The sequence below is a fragment of the Diorhabda sublineata genome, chromosome 8 (genome assembly GCF_026230105.1).
Source record: "Diorhabda sublineata isolate icDioSubl1.1 chromosome 8, icDioSubl1.1, whole genome shotgun sequence".
Taxonomy (NCBI): Eukaryota; Metazoa; Arthropoda; class Insecta; order Coleoptera; family Chrysomelidae; genus Diorhabda; species Diorhabda sublineata.
In genome coordinates this window covers 25,501,273-25,518,264 of record NC_079481.1, presented here as the reverse complement: position 1 = coordinate 25,518,264, position 16,992 = coordinate 25,501,273, and the positions used below count along the sequence as shown (strand labels likewise).

The 16,992-nt window shown below is 31.9% G+C and overlaps 1 protein-coding gene across 1 annotated transcript; it reads right to left on the bottom strand.

The window, feature by feature from the left end:
- Positions 1–772: 772 nt before the first annotated feature.
- Positions 773–4,385, bottom strand: LOC130448459 (uncharacterized). The gene is made up of 6 exons (XM_056785859.1): positions 4,267–4,385; positions 3,898–3,936; positions 2,300–2,418; positions 1,914–2,130; positions 1,550–1,685; positions 773–1,006 (listed from the first exon to the last, which is right to left on the bottom strand). The coding sequence occupies exons 1-6, from the start codon at positions 4,301–4,303 to the stop codon at positions 877–879; spliced, it is 678 nt and encodes a 225-aa protein (XP_056641837.1). The 5' UTR covers positions 4,304–4,385; the 3' UTR covers positions 773–876.
- Positions 4,386–16,992: the final 12,607 nt, after the last annotated feature.

Sequence of the window (16,992 nt, the reverse complement as noted above, 5' to 3'; positions counted from 1 at the left end):
GGATTGAAGAACAAAAACAAGTTGAGATTTATTTGTCAGAAATGCAAATCATTCATTAGTTCAACACATACAAAGGTATTGTGTAGCAGCTTATGGTAATCCATGGGATGTAACAGAAAGGCTGATACAATCCGATATTTCAGTTAAAATAATTGTTGGCAACTATTAAACAATATATAGCCAATTATTTTTAAAGAGTAGGTAATTGAATGTCTCGTAGATACGGTATCAAGGATTCTCCAGCTGCTAACTTATAAGTGTTAGTCTACGGAAATTATTTGGGCTTAGATATTACATGGGACGTCATAATATAACAAATACAATAGCAGGTGTGGAGCAAAAACTACGTACTGCAATAGATGAGATATCAAAGATTATGAATTAAGATAAGTAGAACTGCATTTACTACTTTAATTTCTCAGTAGATCAAATCAAAGAATCGGAGGTAATTTATGCTTGTACTAAGTAAGGCAAAGATATTCAGAAATCCATGTCAGCAGAAGCACATCCCATCATTTTTATGAGATACTTTGCAACTTTACTATAAATAAAATATATGCGAAAATAGCAATGATAGAAAACACCAGCAATATTTTCAATGAAAATTATGTTTAAATATTGAAATTTATTAGTCTTGTCCATTATGGGTGATCTATTCACTTTGTTTTGCTTTCTCTCAGTTTTTTGGTTCCTGCAAAGACAGGTGCTAGCAGTACTTAGAGGTAAGGATTGGGAAAGGGAATTATTAAGTTTAAAAAAATCATTTTTCACATTTCGAGCTTCAATTAGTTTTATTTGGAAGTCGTATAAGTTGATAGAGCTGAGATTTTTTGAATTCATTGAATAATATAATGATTATAATTTTGAAACATTAATTCAAACATTTGTTTTACAAGGTGAAGTGATGGCAGCGACATTTAGTTGCAAAAACTTATTCACATTGTCGTTGCTTTCACAGTACTGACCAATCACTTTTGAGTAGCACTGACTGATTTTATCCATTGTCCTAAAACATATATGTAGTAATTAATAATAAACATTTAATAAGATAATTAATTATCCTATGCAAAATTGAGATTATATCTCAAATGAACCACTATAAATCAAAATCTAATCAGATATTCTATGATTCATGAAAATGATCCAATTATTGGTTCTTCAGATTTATTGACCTAGTGACTGAAAAGTCAAGATACTGAAACAAATTACAGCACTGATGTTTTAATGTAATCGCATTTAAAACTTATAATGCAAACAAACTTGTGAACACTGACTCTCAGGAGAATATTTCCTTACTTCGAATCAAAACAATAATAAAACTATGTTCTGAAGTTCAAGAGAATATTATAATGGGATGAAATAAAAAAAATTAACACGGATAAGCTTGAGAATGGCTTTAGACTAACGACAAAAAAAAATAATAAATGTGGAAGCTTAATTCTAGAAGAAAATTAATTTTACTGTGAAAACTTGTTTCATACACACTAGTTTCAAAGTTGGATAAGCAAATATAGATAGTTAAATCTTAAACTATCATGATTGTACTCACTCGCAAGCTTCCGATTTACTTTGAGGAAGTCCAGCCGAGGCATGGCTTTCCTGAGCAGCTCTTTCGACACATGTATCCATTGTTTTGGTCGCAGCTGGTTCTTCCATTTTTTGAGCACATGCCTTGAATTCATTAGCTGGAATAAATGACAAGTAAACTTTGGTGAAAACTAGAGGCAAAGTCACTGAAGCCAATTTATATGATAGAACTATTAGACATCTGTCGATAACCGAATATCAGATACAATTATTTCATGAAAACTGGTATTTTTAGTTTAATTCTTTTTGGACGAGCAAATTTGGAACTAAACTGTCATCTTAGTTTGAATTATATATGAATTAAGTAGGTACTGTACTATACTTACACTCTAAAACGTCCTTTCCTGCATACAAAAATGTTGTGAAAGAATTACGCAACTGCAACATGTAATCAGGGTAGAACTTTTCATTTTCCTTTAAGCAATTTCTTATAAGTGTCAAAAGTTCTTTATTACAATCATTCATGTTTTGGATGAATTCTTCTTGTGGAACACTAAATATTGGTTTTTTTGAAACGCATACTTCTGATTCATCGAATTCTTTCTACAACAGATATTCATTTTATTAATCTCCAATATATATGTACGTCGAAATCAATAATATTAACAGAAAGGACAGTACAACTATGCTGTGAATAAAAATGAGTGATGTATTCGAAATTTTGCTTCAATTTTATATGAAATTTATACTCAAACTCACAATGTATACTTACGTCTAGTTTTGTCTCAGCGTCTTTGGTCAAGCCGTTGGCTTTACAAGCAGCTATTATTATATCCTTACTATTTTTCAAAAATCCAGACCTCATCACCCCTTTTCTCGCATGTGAAGGCTCTATGGAATGGAAAGAAATAAATAAATTGTAGAAGAAAAATATGGAAAAGGTTAATTATACTTAATTACATTGTTTGTAATAATAGAATTCGTACAAAATAAGTGAAGTATTTAATGGTTTGCATACACTAACGGTCAAAAGATTGTGCTCACCCAGTTTCCGTGATACACAGTAAATAAAAACAGTATGATCATTTTTATATTCATAGTTTGAAGAACAAATATTGATAGGGATATAATGATAATAAACTAAATCTTTTGGCATGCTCTGTAACAATTTCGATAAATAATCGTCGTGTATTTGGTTCCATTCGTTTCACAGGATATTGCAAAGATATGAAGTGAGAATAGGACACTGCTTTCTGACTTTCCGGTACAAATTGTTTCACAACAACCCAACCGGGTTAAGGTTAGACGACTCTAACGGCCAAATTATTAATCTCAGTATATACTTCTTTTTCAATTATTTTAAATAGTCTTTGCATATCTTAGAGCAATGTTCAGGATCGTTGCTACGCCGTTAAATTACAGTCGAGCTTCCTTCGAAACATCCTCAAACAATCACCAAGTCTCCACCAAATTTTACAGCCGAGATTATACATGAATCTAGCGTCTATTCTTCGTTTTACCTGTGCATAAACACCATTAGACTCAAAAACCTCAAACTTCGACCTTTCACTCCATAAAACTCTCTCCCACTTTTGGGATCCTCCAGTTTTGGGGTCCCTTCCGGACCAGCTCCTCTCAATCTCCTTTCCACTGTAAAAGTACTCTAAGGCAGATTCCTACATTCATTGATCTAAGTTGCTATTTCTGGGACTGTGTATCGAATATCACGTTCACTAATCAATAAATACGTTTACCTTCAGCGATAGTGGTTTTTCGATAACGGCATAAATGTATTCTATCTCCAAAGCTCCTATACGTTGTATTATTCTTAATTCTATGGCAATGGTGCGGTTACTTTTGCCAAAACTATAAGGATTTGTGATTAATGCAGAAGTTTCAATCGTTGATTCTTTGATTTCACACGTTTTAAAGCTTACAAGTCTAAAAAGTATAAATCACAGCACGTAGTTGCATCTTAGAAGGCTAACTGTGACTAAATTGAATAACAAACATCGTTGAGATAATTCACAGTTAAGAATAAGAAAAAAAGGTGTTAACTCATCGACACAATATAAACATGCGCTAATATAAAATGAACCAATAACGAGCACTATTATTTTTGGTTTGTTTCAAACTTTTGTTATGGTATAATATGTGAAATTTGATGAATGGATTTTGGGATGGGTAAAAACTTTTGTTCGGTAGTGAATATTGTACTTCCAAAGATTCTTATCGACTAATGATTCTTGTTACTGGTAAAAGTGCTCTAGGTCGTTACAGAAATGATATGAAATGAACTATTACTACTAGAATGTCATTGTGAATATTAATCACAAGATATAGTGTGATATACGTTATAGTAACACTTACCACTTCTTTTTTCTAACACATGCCGTGCTTGACAAGCACCTGAAATAAAGATTAGTCTTAAAAGTTATATTTCTTCTGAAACTGGATTACAATGAATCAACTGTAATAAGTAACCTGATAAAATTGGTGGAAAGCAGCTATACTCTCAAAAAGATTATGGATGAAACCTCGAACTTTGCTCTTATCTTAGAAACTTTATTTCTATATATCCAGAACTCAAGGTGGGTCATTGTCAACTTCATATAATGCTTCATATATTTTTATTGACAGTATTTCGTCTCGTTTTTCTGACAATCAACAAACTACTTTTTCTCTTTTATTCACTGCTATTATTTTCAAAATTATCGCGAAAATATATAGTGTACATACCAATTGCTAAGACCACAAAAATTACAAATAATTTCATTTTGATCAGTGGATTTCAAACAACAAATTCCATCGACTAACGAGCTACACATTTTATGTTTATTTTATATTGATATTTTTGTTTTATTTTGACCCCTTACTGATATTTGCAGTATTTTTAATCACGAAATTATGTAACAGAAGCAGATAATATAAAGTCAATACAATAAGAATGAATCAAAAATTTATGAACATTGATTTTAAAACCAAACCGTGATTTTTTCATGAAATTAATTGTTTGGTTCCTTGTCTTCCTAAATGAATTTATTCCAACATTTTGTATTAGAATGAGTAGTTTAAAATCAAACAAATAAATTCAGTACAGGTACTATACTTTCCAAACCAAAATGTGATGGAATTGGCAACAATTGCTTAGGTTATTTCAGTTTTAATGTGTAATCTATTGTCCAGAGCAGTAACAACATACTTTACATTCAAAGTAAGCTTTTTCTTGAATATGCACTGGTAATGTTTTTAAAATTAATTGATGAATACTACTGGAAACAATTTTGACAATATTTTGTACCAAAAAAGTATGTGAAGAGTCCACAATGTTTATGGAAATAATTTTTCTAATGATATATCAATTTCAATTGCTAACTGTTGATAGAGAAAAAAAGAGAAGCTCATTGATAGTCAGAACGCTTTGAAGCCTACGTGAACTTTAGACTGGAATCATACAAAAAACTATTTGTTCAGGGTTTCCGAATTAAATCTATCCCATACAAATTCCAGAGACACTTGAAGACATCATGAAAATACCTACCTCAAGCATCTGGACAATCAGCTGATAAACTGATATTTGATTGCGTGTCTTAGTTAATGTAGAGCAGAGTCTGTAATTTACCGTTAAAACCCAACAGAGAATAGAGCAAAGAATATGGAAAATATGGAATCATCTGAATTATGGAATATCAGATGCTTGATGGTATCAATTTAATTATATCTATTGAAAGATTGTAAATTTCAATCGTAGCGAAACTATCTAGATTGTCGAATTTGTGAAATGTAGTGATCTTTTCGGTGGCTGGAACTGGGATTTCTTAACTCAAAAAAATTCCAATCTCAAATTGAGTTGCCTATATTTCTTGATGGCGTTCTAAAATATTATAACCTTCTTTAATATTAAACATTTTCGTAGTGACGGTATGAAAAGATTGCTGCCATAATTCGTCAAATAACTGCAGAAAATCATAATGTGGAATTTCATAAAATGTGTTCCCTTCTTCTGTATAGGAGTGAGAGTTTATATATACCAATATAATAAAAAAAACATGTGTTCATCAGTTTCGTAATAAAGTAAAAAGAAACAGAAACAAGGGGAGAATATATAAGGCAAAATTTATTTGAAAATATTTGACCTCTACCTTATCAAAATAGAGTTAACCATTTAGGTTATCTGTATATAAACAAATTACTTGATATTTTGAATCTGAAATACTATTTTTTCACCTAAAATATACAATCCGATGATCCTAAGATTTTTTCATTATAGATCAAAGGGCACACATCTAATATACATGATTTATTTGAAAAATAGGAAGTTAAAATATAATGTTCATATTATTTTATTCTGTCAAATGGACTGATTCATTATTTAATTGGAATAATCCATATAAATTAGTTCAAAATAAGTTCAATATGAATACATCATAAAACTGAGGAAATAAACTAAGATAAGGAGAAGTGAATATCTAATATGATGGTGCCTCTATTTATGAAAATTGTCGCGATGCAGTGGGTATAATTACTTTCCATAAACTTTTTTTTTTCAAGCGCCGAACGCGTAAATCATTGGAATAGTAGTCCGCAATTCGCCATTTTCAATTTTCTCCTGTTCCTTAACATTAAGCAAAAAGAATGAGAAATGTACGGGAAATCCTAGGGACATTGAAAAATTGTGAAATGGCAATTTATACAGACGTTGCTTGATATTTTCCATTTGCATCAAGGAAGAGTATGTATTTGAATGCTGCGAAATCTTAAACTAATTTCAAATGGAATATAACTCCATTAATCATCAGAAACTTCACGTTTATACTCGAAACACGTTTCATTCGCGCGTTTTTGACACCGCAATAGGTACGGTGTAGAAGACATTACTTTCTTTGCTTAACAGGAACGTTTAGGAATACAGAAGTCAGAAAATTTCACTGAAAAATGTGTATACGCTACAAATATAAACGGCCTACTGTCAGATTTAGTACAACGCTCATTCCTAATTAGATGAAAACCTACATATGAAAATTCATTTTGTATGAGCATCTAGTATTAAAATATCATTATTCAGTTTGTAGCTTATTGATAAGGAATGTCCACCAGGGGTGAGCTGGAACAAAATTTATCGGCTTTTTATTACTTCGTATTCGATTGTACACTTTTTTAATTCAATTTCGTTTTAATTACCTGCACTAAGTCATGGATTATAATGTGAACATTCCATGCACCTCTTCAGAATATTTCTCGTTTCTTTTGCTCAATTGTCTTTTCCAATCCTTATCTCCTGACCATTGTGCGAAATATAACCGATAGTTAACGATATAATCTGATTGAAGACTGAGTCAAACATAATTTTACAACCCTCTGTCAAACGCAACTGACCTGATATGCAAAGCTCGTATATTTTTACTGGCACCTCGAGTAATTAAGGAGTTGATATCACCTACTTTAAGTAATTTCTGAGAGGACCTAGACTACTTAGTTAATTTATAAGCCTTTTGGAAATAGTTATAATACTTCAAAGGTTCATAAAATCTGTTTTTTTGTATTTCTTATGAAATATTTGTTATACTTTCCAAAATTATCAGATTTGTAGTACCTTCTAAAACTATTGCATTGGGGAATATACTTGTTTTGGTGTTGCTTTTTTATATCCTAGACTCTCTACTGAAACCGTTTCCTAGATATGATTAAGAACTTAGAAGATGAAGACGACCCAGCAATAAATAATTCGGAGAAAGACAGTGAATTGCCTCACAAGTTAAGGGGAAATTACGAAAAGAATGTACAGGAGCAAAAAAGAGAATGAACTGTGGTAATTACTGGATAATAGATAAAGAACTGTGAATCCACACATGAAAAAGTTTTATACCACGTGTACACAAACACTATTCAATTGTTGTATCAAATGATTGATTGACGATATTTAGTGAAAAAACGTGATATGAATCATCAATGCACAAAGGACATACATTATTAAAATCATGGTTTCCATTAGGTTGCAGTATCTAGCAGGAAAGTCATCAATGTTTGGGACAACTCAAGTGAAAAGTTGATGAAATTGGGAATCAACTTTTTCAATAACCTTGTAACTAAAACAATATATTTTTCAAAACCAATCATATATAAAGAGAAATATTTCACTCTAGTGTCAAGTCGGTTGCTCCATTAATTTATTTCTTTCAAAAAAGCAACAGTAACCTGAATTTATGTCTTCAGGAACGAATAAAAAATTCTGATAACAGAATAAATTGAAAGTTATCACTTTCCACAATCCAGCTTAAATCTGATACCACAGACCAAATATGAACTACTTGGAAAGTTGAACCGAAAAAGTGTAATGACGGAGGGAATCATCCACAATCTACAATGGCAATAGAAGATATTGGAGAAATCAAATTGTTCTTCCTAGAAAAGATAAAGTCTAATATTAAAGCGCAGTCTGTCTGATTCGAGCAGTTTTAGTTAGTATTGTATTGTATGCCAATGCTCCTCTTACGCTGAACTTTAGGAAGATGAAGAAAAAGAATAAAAGAAAGTTCACTTTTGAATTTAACGTCTAACCCATTATTCGTAAACTTTCTAAGAATTCAAGTGGATTTAACTTTTAGGTATAGTGATAAATTGAATCTATGATTCCTAAGTTATAAATGCATTGTTCACTTGCAGACGATTTTTCTCCTTTTATCTTATTATAATAAATTATTTCCTTTAATGACCTTGCAGAATTGCTGCAAAAAGAGCTTCGGCGTCTAGCGTCCACAGTAATGCTATACAAAATCACATCACATACAAATTCAACAGTCCTACCTACCACGAGTCGTAGAGACTTAGTTGTTTCAAGCTTACTACGTATCGGGCATACTCCACTGATTCACTGATATTTAATGCCCACTTCTGATCCTCCCAAATATCAACACTGTAAAATATCACCTACAATTTGCGACATACTAGCAATACTCAATAAACACCGTATTCTCTAGGTAGGAAATTCTCTCCTAGAGTTTAAATAATGCGGAACAGTTACCATGCCTTATCCATCATTTAGAAGACATTAATCTATGTGATGACATATAAATTCTCAATGTGTCGTAGTTGAAGTTAATAACTGTAACATGTGTCAATGATCTTAGTTGTCGAGGCCAATTAATTCTCATTCTCATAATTCTCATAATTCTTTACTCAGTCAATGATTAATTTTTCATTACTAGCGTGTAAAAATTTTATTTTACTTGTTTCGGAACTTGTTGGCCCATCTTTCCGCCAGAAATATATGGTCATTTATTGCCAATGGAAGTATCAATCTTTAAGATTTTTTAAAGTATTTGTAACATCTTTATTTACAATATAAGTTTCTCCAAAGTTGTCGGAAACAGTATAATAGTAACGGCAAATATGAAATAATTGCTCCCCACCAATAATTGTACATCCAGCTTACTTGCTAAGTGATTTATCTTGCCTGTTCCCTTTTGGAATTTCCATTTCTTAGGTCGCGATCTGACAATTTTATAATGGTGTTCTCACATACATTTCTATGAGAGTGAATTTAACAAAAAATGTAGAAATTTGTATAATTTGGAAATGAATAAAGATACAAATCTATTCAAATTCTAATCGGGAATGAGATTTTCGTTTATTCAGCTGCTAAGTTGTCAAATCCATTCGATTATTTATTTTATTTTCCAAAGTTGCACCAAATACTTAAGTGATGAGTTATTAGAAGTCGATACCGTATACTTTGTTAGCTATGAAGATTATTAGTTTTATTTGTAGGATAAAATTGTGTTATAAGATGGTCTTTACAAATATATATTAGGTTTACAGTTTGAATTTCTAATTCGTTCATTTATTAATTCAAATGATATGATTTTATGAGATCAGTGTTTGTAATTTTGACAGATATTAGCAGACCATTTTATGTAATTTGAAAGTACTCTTCCGAGAACCTCACATCCAGAGACAATACAAAGAATAGTATACTGAACATGCCGCAAAACATTAATCGATTGGCCTCGAGCGCGTCTTTAACCACAACTATTGTGGAAAACTCAACCCATTTCCATCACAAGCGTACCTGTATTGATTTAGCTTCGGGGGATTTTCGGAAAACTTTGGCGGACGACTGGAAACAAATTTCTAGCTAGTTTTTTCAAATTCTCACACGTTTTTTGTCACCGATTTATATCGAAGGACATAGTCGTCGACAAAAAAGGGTTGGAAATGATTTTCGATTATTCGAAATACACGCATTCGTGGTAAATTATCGATAGTATTGTAAAATACTTAAACGGAATATGTGGGTATGTATTAGCTGTCAAGATTCATCAAATCACAATCTGAAATAAATCATTCACTATTTATCATCAGGTGCAAATTTTTTACTTTTAAGCTATATATTGAGATTTGAGTTTAAATATGTTATAAAGAACAAACTTCTCCGTTTAAAAGAATTTAAAGATCACTTCTAGGTGAAATTCCTATGTATGAAAATGCAGTTTCCAAATAATCTAAAAATGGTTCAAATGGATTCATGATGCACAAAATATCCAGAGTATCCAGAATAAGCTATCGAAAACAACTATTGCAGACCATTGTAGACAAAGATAAAGATATGAAGAGCAAAGAAGAATAAAGAGGAATAAAGGAAATAAAGGAATTGGGAGCAGAATTAGACGCATTAAAGAAAGAAAATATAATAGGGCAAGCTGAGCAGAAGACTAGGTCCAAAAAAAATAAGAAATAATAGATGAGACCGAAACGATCCAAGGATAAGAAGAAAATTTCGAAAAAAAATGAAGGAAAAATACAGTTGGACAATGGGAGAAGCTTACAACGGATGATATCGATATCGAAAGTATATTGTCACGAACAAAGAAGGAAATACTAGAAATAGTTCAGGAGCTAAAAAAATGGCAAGTCAGCGGGAAAGGAGAGAAATAGAGCCATATTTAATCAAGTATGGTGGAACTGCACTGAAGACGACAATATATCACTTAATAAGCAGTATATGTTATCAAGAAACAAAACCAGAAACGTGGAAAATGGCAATAATGGTACCATTACATCAAAAAAGATAAAGAAATGAATGCAGAAACTACAGAGGTATGGTGCTACCAGATACTACCTACAAAATTTTGACTAAGGTCATAGATGAAAGTTTGAGAGTATATGGAGTCTACCAATGCGGGGAGATTCTTCATCCACTACTGTTCAATATAGTATTAGAATGGATAGTACGTGAAATCGGTTTGAACACAACAGAGACACAAAAACAAGAATAACGCTATTACTGGTATATGCAGGCGATGTTGTAATCCTCTCAACATAGGAAAACAAGCTTAAGGAACCCTGCAGAGCCTTCATAGAAATGGCAGAGACAGTGAATCTACGAGTCAACGAAGATAAATCGAAGTTCATGATAACACCACAAAGGAAAAGAGCAATGAGTTTGTCAATACAACTGAACGAAGAAAAAGCAATGAGCTTAGAAGAAGTTCAGGTTATGTATATCTTGTGGTGGTTATCAATGACGACGGTGACGAGGGAGAAAATCTGGAAATGAGCATGATGAGGGGAAGTGAACAGTTGGGACGAAACTTGGATTCTTACAATGGAATAAGGAATCTATTTGGAGAAGCAGAACTAAGAAAAGTAGTAGGAAAAATAGTAAGATTGAAAATAATTAAGAGGTCACATAAAGAGAATGCCAGGTCTTAGAACAACAAAATAAAATGATGTACTCAGAACAAGGAGGAGCAAGAAAAAAAAGAATACCAACGAAAATATTATACGCAGAGGTGATGGAAGTCCTAAGAGAGAGAGGAATTCAAGAGTGGGAAACGAAAACAAAAAATAGAAAACTGTGGAAGGGACTCTCCTCCATGCTATTGAACTGAGCTTCAAAATATTTATCAATTCCTTTAATATGAATTGCGTCCCTATGAAATCTTTTGGTACCAAATTTAATGGAGAGTAACTCCTTGTTTCAATATTCGTCTCCTCCCGTCAATATTCCAGATAATGTTCTTCCAAAGCATAATTTTATCCATTTAACTAGTTTCTTATTCTGTTCTTAATTGATCAAATTAACAGCTGATCCGACCTATCCCTATCTCACACTATTTTGTTTTATATAGTTGGTAGCCATGTTTATATTAAATTTTAATTCAGTTAATTTGGCAGGGGACAAGCACTCTTAGAGTGCAACTTTTAAGTATTGAGTAACAATGCTAATTTTCAGCAAGTTTTGTTAATCAAAACAAGAATTATTTATTCACCATTTAACAACAAAGAACCCAAAACCCACTGAAAATAACAACATATTATCATATTTTCGTGGTATGTCTAAAATTTATTCTTGCTGTAACGTCCCTGTTTTGTGCAGAAGTTTCTTGAAGGTGTAGAGAAGACACATTATTCGAATGATTGAATTTTCAAAGGTTGAAACACAATGGTCGGTTTTACTTTTATACAAACATGAGCTTTATTTTATATACAGATGTTTGAGGGGATGAAATAACGCTGACGAAATGGAAATTCCTTGTAAGTTTTTCTTTACGGAATATATTTTGAATAAACAACAAAATCCAATCACGTTGCTCATTGTTAAGCACAAACATCTCACTTTTACAATATTTTGTTATATGAGTTTTGACATCGAAACGAATGCAATATTACTCGAGTGACATGTTTTTTCCTGTACTATAGTAATGAGAATTGAATATATAGATGAGGGTTATTCCAATAGCTGCAAAATAACATCTTGATATAATACATTTTGAATATAGTTGATCAATGATAGTGAGTAAAAAGATTATTTCAGGATATTAGTACTCTCAAGATGATCCATTTACATCTCTTAGCAAAATTAATACGCCATATTCATCGAATATTATAGTACACTTGCTGTTGGGAATAGTTAGAGTACTAACTTGGAAACTTGAAAGAAAATGTACTTCCATATTGTATATATGACATTAGAAAATACTTTCTTCAAAACGTGAGTACCTCAAATATTTGCTGGAAAATTTACGCGTTGAAATATAATGTTTTTCCACAAATTCATAAAGAGTGAGAAATTCAGAACAGAGTTTAATGATTTGTTTCTGCCGCAATTCCGAACACATTATGATATTCAATGAATTTCATTTTTAATAGTACTTTAAACACCATGTTTAATAAATACATACCTATTGCATGAAGAAAAACTTACTTTAACTAGTAAAAATGTTGCTACGTTGCATCTATTTCTACTAGTAAGTATTGTCTCATAACCTCATATGTTGAGACAAGCATTGACCAGAACTCGCACCTCAACTTATTGCACATAAATACGGTGTCAAAGTAGAGGCGTTCATTATAGACGTACTTGAGCTGGAAAACGAAACAATGAGGCTGTTCTCCAGTTTTTAAAAATCAGCAAGTACTATGCACTGTACTGATGATGAGGCGACATGATAAGCGACACCAACCGATGATCGCGATCTACGTCAAACACGTGATTTTTTTTGTTTGTTTCCATATATCTTAATAGAATCTCTTTTACCTGGTCACGCTACATTTAATTGGGATAACTTCCTTTTTAATCCATTGAAATGTTATAATTTAAGGACCGAATATTGCATTTTTAGAGGACGCAATTTCATTTTTAGGACATGTATGGGGATCAATATAAACTTAACCTAAAGTTTGTGGGGGTTTCTTTATTCCTTATAGAGATGATTTGTCCTGGTAGGGTGCACTAGTAAATTTTGGTACAAAAAAGACCCATAATAATCCGAAATAATATGGTCATTATATTGGCTTGGTGATTAAGTTATTAAGAAATATTGTTGAATATATTATTCATTACTGGTAACATTACCATCTTTTGAATTCTCTATACGGCTTCAAAGAGTTTGTCGCAATAAATTAATATTCATTAGTCGTCAAGACAATCATACAGGAACAAACTATGGGTCCATATATTGGAAATATTCAACCAGAAATAGAGAAACGACAGAGCGAAAAGACTAGGACACAACAGTCCATTCTATTTCTCGAATAATATCCACTATAACTAAAACCGCTGTCCTATTTGTATTAGTTAAGGGAGTCGACAAAGTTCCTCACCATTAACTTATTCACTTAATCTACGAATGCTAACATTTCTACTCGGAGATATGCGAAAACTGAAACGTCCAGAATCAGAATAACATCGTGTAGAGTAGCAGAACAAGGGCGGTCTATTTTGTAGATATTTCGTTCGAACATTACCCACCCCAATATTGTTATGAATTCATTTCTATCGTACTTGGATAATAATACCATCTTTTAAGAACATTATTTTATTTCATAAATTTGGGAACAAATAGAGTCAAAGGAGAACAGTATATTGAGATCAATAGTGGGAGGATCGGATCCAATTCAATACTCAAGTTAAAGTAGGGGACGGGAGGGACATCAATAATTTTTTTTTATCAATATTAAGTTCTTCGGTACATAATTTTTATTGACGTGCGCTTAACAGATATGTTAATGAATCTATATGAGACTAATCTATCTAATATGAGACTTCTGTTTCTCAATTTACGTGTACATGGTTTTTTATACTTTTGATTGAAGCTTTTTTAATATATGGAAGTCATAACCTGAGAATTTCTCTTAATATCAAAAAATAACTTAAACCACGTATTCAGGATGAGTTCGAAAATATATTCTACACGGATGTTCCCAGAAGACCTGACCTGACCTAGAGATGGCGGTAGTTGCTTGAAAAATACCACTGTATTAGAAAGTACATAATCTATACAGCATCTAGTATTTGTAGTATTTGTTTGGCAGTCATCAATAGTGAACGTTATATGATACAATACTATTATTTGAAATGCTTGGCCTAACTAATATAGAAGCCAAACTAGATTCTACTCCGGGTGAGAGTGCTCTAAACAGTAGCAATTGATCTAGATGATCGTCGAATTGAAGTGCGCAAACTAGTAGACATAGTAGGCATTTCAAGAAGTGCGGTACATCGCTTACTAACTGAAAATTTTTACATTATAAAGCTGCGCGTAAGATGGATGTCGTGTTTGCTCAGATTTGAACAAAAACAGAATCGTGAATATGTTTCCATCAAGTGTTTGGTAATGTTTCATAGAAATAAAGTCGAATAGTTGCAACGTGTCCTAGCCATGGATGAAAAGAGGATCCATCACTTCACACCCGAAACAGGAAAATTATCAAAAGAATGAACGGGAAATAGAAAACCAGCTCCAAAGAAAGCAAAGGCCGTTCCATTTACAGGCAAGCTCATGGCATCGGCTGTTTGGGTTGCACGTGATTTTCTAGATAAAGAAAAAACTATTAACGGCAAGTATTATGCGAACTTATTATAACGTTTAAGCAAAGAAATCAAGAAAAAACATCCGCAGTTGGCTAAGAACGAAGTGTTGTTCCATCAAGACAAGACCAGCTCAGACATCCGTTATTGCAATGGCCAAAATCAATGAATCTAATGAAGAGGTGATGTCAACAGTCAATGGCTATTTTGAGGTTGAGAAATAAATATATTGTTTCCCAAAATTTTTGTGTCTTCTTTGTTGGGCTAGGTAGGTACATTTGAGACCATCCTCGTATTATATCCAGATTAAATAATGATAACATTGAATTTATTTTCCTGATGAATACTGAGTGAAATATTTTCTGTTTTTAATTAATGGGTGTTGTTTTCATAAATTTGTAAGTAGGATTTTATACAAACGAAAGGGAAGATCAAGATGAAACAAGACTTTTGAAGCAATTTCCTGACCTAAAGTTATTATTAAATTGTTTATTCATGGTATTACAGAGAAATAAAGTTCTAATTATTGCTTTATATATATTCTGGTATAATTTTTTATATATATTTTTCTTTCTTTAATATTGTCATGAAAATATAATAAAAAAGTGGAAGGAAGCAAATGTACAAAAAAAATAAAATAGAGCACTTTTAATTTTTCTCCAAATATTCTGAGAAAAAATAAAGGATTCAAATGAAGAAGTTCAACCTGAAAATGTAAATTATAAACTCAAATAGAATCCACTGAAAAAATAGGTAATAATAATAGAACACAAACAGTAAGGATAAACGAAATGAGAAAAAAAGTTTATATATAACTAGATGATCTAAACACCAATCATTGCAATGATCATAATTATATCAAAAGAGATGTACAGGTTAATCTAAATAGGAAACAAATCTTTGGCCCAGTAAAAGAAAATTGAGGAGAAAATGAAGAATTTAACGTGAATATTCACGAGAAATTGAATGCAACTTGAAAAATGAAGAAGCGACTAAACATCAGCATAAGAGAGTATAAGAAGGAGACTATAAACACTATAAATTTTTTATGAAAAAGGTATGAACCAGGAACTAGTCATCGCAAGAATAATGATAAGATCAAAAGAGATAATAGTAGAGGATACTCTAAATATTACACAAATCTATGGCTCAGTAGAAGGGAAGGATGAAGTAGTGAATACAGAATTATTATTAATCTGCACAAGAAATTAGATATAGGATAAGAAGTTGAAGAAGTCACAAAGCTACTGGAATATTGGAAGATCAAAACTGGTAAATTTCCACACGGGAGTATGGGTTGTACGAGAGAGTATGGACGAGACCCAAAAAAGAAACTGTAAAGTTATAGAGGGATTATAGACTTTTGTAGAAAAAATGATCTTATGAGAAGAACTTTAAAAATAAACATCCGTTACAGTATGAAGGAATGCTAATGGTATGGACACAAAGTCTAAAGGATGAAATACAAGGAATAGAAACTACTGTTGAAATATAAATAAGGTCCAATTATAGTAAACGTAGCTAATTTCTTCAAATTAATTGGCCCAAGACAAAATTGTCAAAAGTCTTGCCCTCTGTCTTCTCGTGTAAAGTGTTACTGACTATACAAAATGTTTATTCAAACATTCACACAAGACACTATTCATATTAATATTCACTTCATGTAATGATTAATTGTTCACTACTTCTATAATTTATTTGAATTCCCCGGTTACTATTTACTATTTCTTTGATTGTGACATTCAATTATACACTGATTTTTTGCTGCTAAACAAGAAAATATTTGTACCAGAAAGTTCTCGGATAATTATAGAAAGTAAACAAACAAATAAATGAATAAAAACATCTTCTTAGATATTGGTTCTTGAAAACAATATCGAAGTCGTCGCATTTGCCAAACTTTAGACTCTTTTATCATAACCGAGCTGGACCGGCTTCACAGTTCATGTCGAGGACGAGTTTGTAATAATAGCGAAGTATATCTCTACGCAATTATGTTAGAGGTTATTTTCTTCATTATAGAGTTGTGATAGCTGTTACCTGGAATAATTTAGGGTTAGCAGTATTGCTTAAATAAGTTGGAATCTAGAAACTTCGAATATAATGTCGAGGGAGATTCTATACTACATAGAAATATTCAGTGCCACCTTTAA